Source organism: Apis dorsata, unplaced genomic scaffold (assembly GCF_000469605.1).
Source record: "Apis dorsata unplaced genomic scaffold, Apis dorsata 1.3 scaffold_1085, whole genome shotgun sequence".
Classification (NCBI taxonomy): domain Eukaryota; kingdom Metazoa; phylum Arthropoda; class Insecta; order Hymenoptera; family Apidae; genus Apis; species Apis dorsata.
The window spans coordinates 299,886-302,807 of NW_006264183.1; the positions used below are offsets into that span (position 1 = coordinate 299,886).

A 2,922-nucleotide genomic window follows, 5' to 3' on the forward strand; every position below is an offset into this window, starting at 1 on the left:
TCATAGTCAATTCGTGTTTATTTTCATTACGTGAATCTGATTGTAATAAAGAACATGATGGATGTATATTTTATGCTTTCTTTTTATTTTATTTCTTTTCATTTTCAAAAAATAATACTTGATTATTATTCATATTCGATACATTCTCATTTATTTTGCAGAGCCGATAACGTCGATCGTTGGGAAATCAGAAATGTTCATAGACAAGGACAGTACGATGAATCTCACTTGCGTGGTACGTCACAGTCCTGAACCACCAACTGCCATTTATTGGACCCATGATCACGAGGTATTGAACTTCTGATATATCAATATATGCGTTTGAAATGTGTGCATGCAAATTATTTTATGCTCTTTCGTATATATATGATGGAAAGAAAGAGGATCACATATCATTGGTTACTATTAAATATTATAATCGTAACTTTATTCTTGAACCAAAAACAAGGATGCATGTCTTTTTCGTATCTTACACTAGGTATATGAGTTTGGTGATATCTAGTTAAAAATTAAGTCGATTATCAATTCTAACGGTAACATAGATAAATTCTACTTGATCTTGATACAAAAGACTCTTCGAGTCACGTCGAAGCAATAATGGAATAAAAAGCAGAGAGAAAGAGAGAAAAAATAGAATTTTCTACGTAAGTTAGGGAACATTGTTCTTGAGGGTTAGCTGCTATAGTTATGAGTAGTCATATCGGGTACTTGATTATATAATTTCCTTTAACTAGGTTAAAAGGAATATTTGAAATAAGGTTAATTTTTTGTTCGTTATACATTTTTTTTTTCCTTTGTACTACTCTTTCCATTCTTCTTGATTTTAATTTTTTAATTTTCCCCCCTCTTGCTAACAAGTATCCTTTTATACGTATATTACGAGCAAGGTGAGGGAATTGTACGAATAGGGGAAATTATTCAAATTTAGTAGTTTATGAAATGAATTATTCAATTATTTCCCGAAGAAGCAGTCGCTGCACACCACGGCATACAGAACGATTTCGCTCGTTCGTGTCTTTACAAATTTACGCTCACGCTGAATTTTGATTGCGCTCATATTCCCGAAAACTCCTTTTTCACCGCCACCATTGTCTTTCAGTCTTGCCCACTTTTACGGAAAAGTTTTTACTTCGTTTCAAATGTACACCGAATCAGAGTAGTATTCAATTAACGGAACGATTCTTTCTCCGACAATCCAGCTATTTTGTATCATTGATATTCACTTAGCGGCAGCCTTTTTTATTATTCATTTCATTACCTGATCTTCCCTCTTAATCAACTCCCATTCCCTTAACTGTAACAACTCGTATCTTAGAACAGAGACTCTGCTCGAGGCAATGAATTAAACTATCTTACCCATTCCTACTCGTTCTCTCCTCTCAATATTTTTTTTCCTTTGTCTTTTTTTCATTCTCCTCCATTTTTTCCATTTTTTTTTTTCCAAATCCTTTGCATACACCCCCCTTTGTTTCCAGTCCTTTCTATATCCTTTTTAACAATTCCATCAGACTTTCTCTCTTTCTCTCCCTTCCCTCCTCTCCTTTCTATTTTTCATCTATCTCTTGAACTTCCTCCTCCAGTTTCCTCCCCCCGTTTCTTCTTTCTCTCTCGCCCATCATATGTACATTCGTCCATCTTTCTCCCACATGCGTCGCATTGTCTTTCCCGTCCATCCTTCTTAAGAGTGTCAGTTCTCTCTCTGGCAGCTAGCTCTTTGTATACCACCGCGCCTGTCTTTACAATTCGCAGGCTTTTCCACTGTCTTTCACTCATTTTTACTCTCGTTCTCCTCTTCCTCATGCCCATTATCTCTGTCACCTTCTCTGCAACAGAATACACGACCGCTATCGCGCTCTATCCTTGGTACACGCAATTTTTCCATCGTCTCTCCATATCATATTCCTCCCCCTTCTCTTCTGCTATTTCGTTTTCATCTTTTTTTATCTCATAGCATTGTTCTCTCTCCCCTCCCTTCCCTCTCATCTGCGTGTCTTCATTCCACGCCTCTTCCCTACCGATGCTCTCTACTCTATCGACTTTACAGTCCCTCTGTCCCTTCTTTGTCGTTCCATCCGCTCGTTCCACTTGCACACGCCACCACTCCTCCTCTCCCTTATTTATCTCACCTATTCCTCCTCCTTTAAACAAGCTGCTTCTGGGTGTATCAGCTCTCGTTCCTCCACACACATATATGTATACATAGTATATCTCTCGTTCAACGACAGACCGTGTGTCAACATCTGCACCGCACACTCGTGGTGGTCTCGCTGTTGCTTCCCTTCTCTTCTTCTTTTTTTTCATCTCTCCTTGATATTTTTCGCAATATTTTTTTTTTTTTTTAATTTATTCTTCGACGTTGTGCGCATTTATTTACATTCTTTTGCTATACATCCTTCGTATAGGTATGTTCTCTTTCCTCTGTTTATTTTGTTATCAATTCCGATCTTCTTTTAAACATTTTCTCGTATCAACTGGTTTTTAAGTAAGAAGATATTAGATTTCGTTTTAATACAGGAAACTTTTCATTTCAAGGAAAGATATAATTTTAATGATAGAAAATTATTGTATTGAAAGTTATTAGTGTTTATTTCACAGCTTAATTTGATGCCATATTGGTTGCATCTGATGAAAGGAGTGGATTATATTATACAATGAAGAGATATCCTAGATGAAATTATCGATGGTTATGATACTTTCGTTTTGATGATTTTTAAATATGGATTAGAATGGAAATAGGACAAGATTTTGAATATTTTTTTTTTTATGTGTATATATTTGATACAATTGACTTTAGTTTTCGAAATATTACATTAAAACAATTAAATACTATTAACTCAATTAAAAATAGATCAATGATGACATATTAAGTTACTATATCTCAATATTTCATGACTTTTCCTGCATAAAGATTTACAAAGCAAT

General features: G+C 35.2%; 1 protein-coding gene across 2 annotated transcripts in view; it reads left to right on the forward strand.

Annotated features, from left to right (window-relative positions):
* Window positions 1–2,922, forward strand: part of LOC102676577 (lachesin-like) — a 57,441-nt gene that overhangs the window by 12,681 nt on the left and 41,838 nt on the right. For both annotated transcript variants that reach the window (XM_031514598.1, XM_006624537.2), the window contains one exon: window positions 162–289. In XM_031514598.1, coding sequence (XP_031370458.1) covers window positions 162–289 — 128 coding nt within the window. The remainder of the gene's footprint in view (window positions 1–161; window positions 290–2,922) is intronic.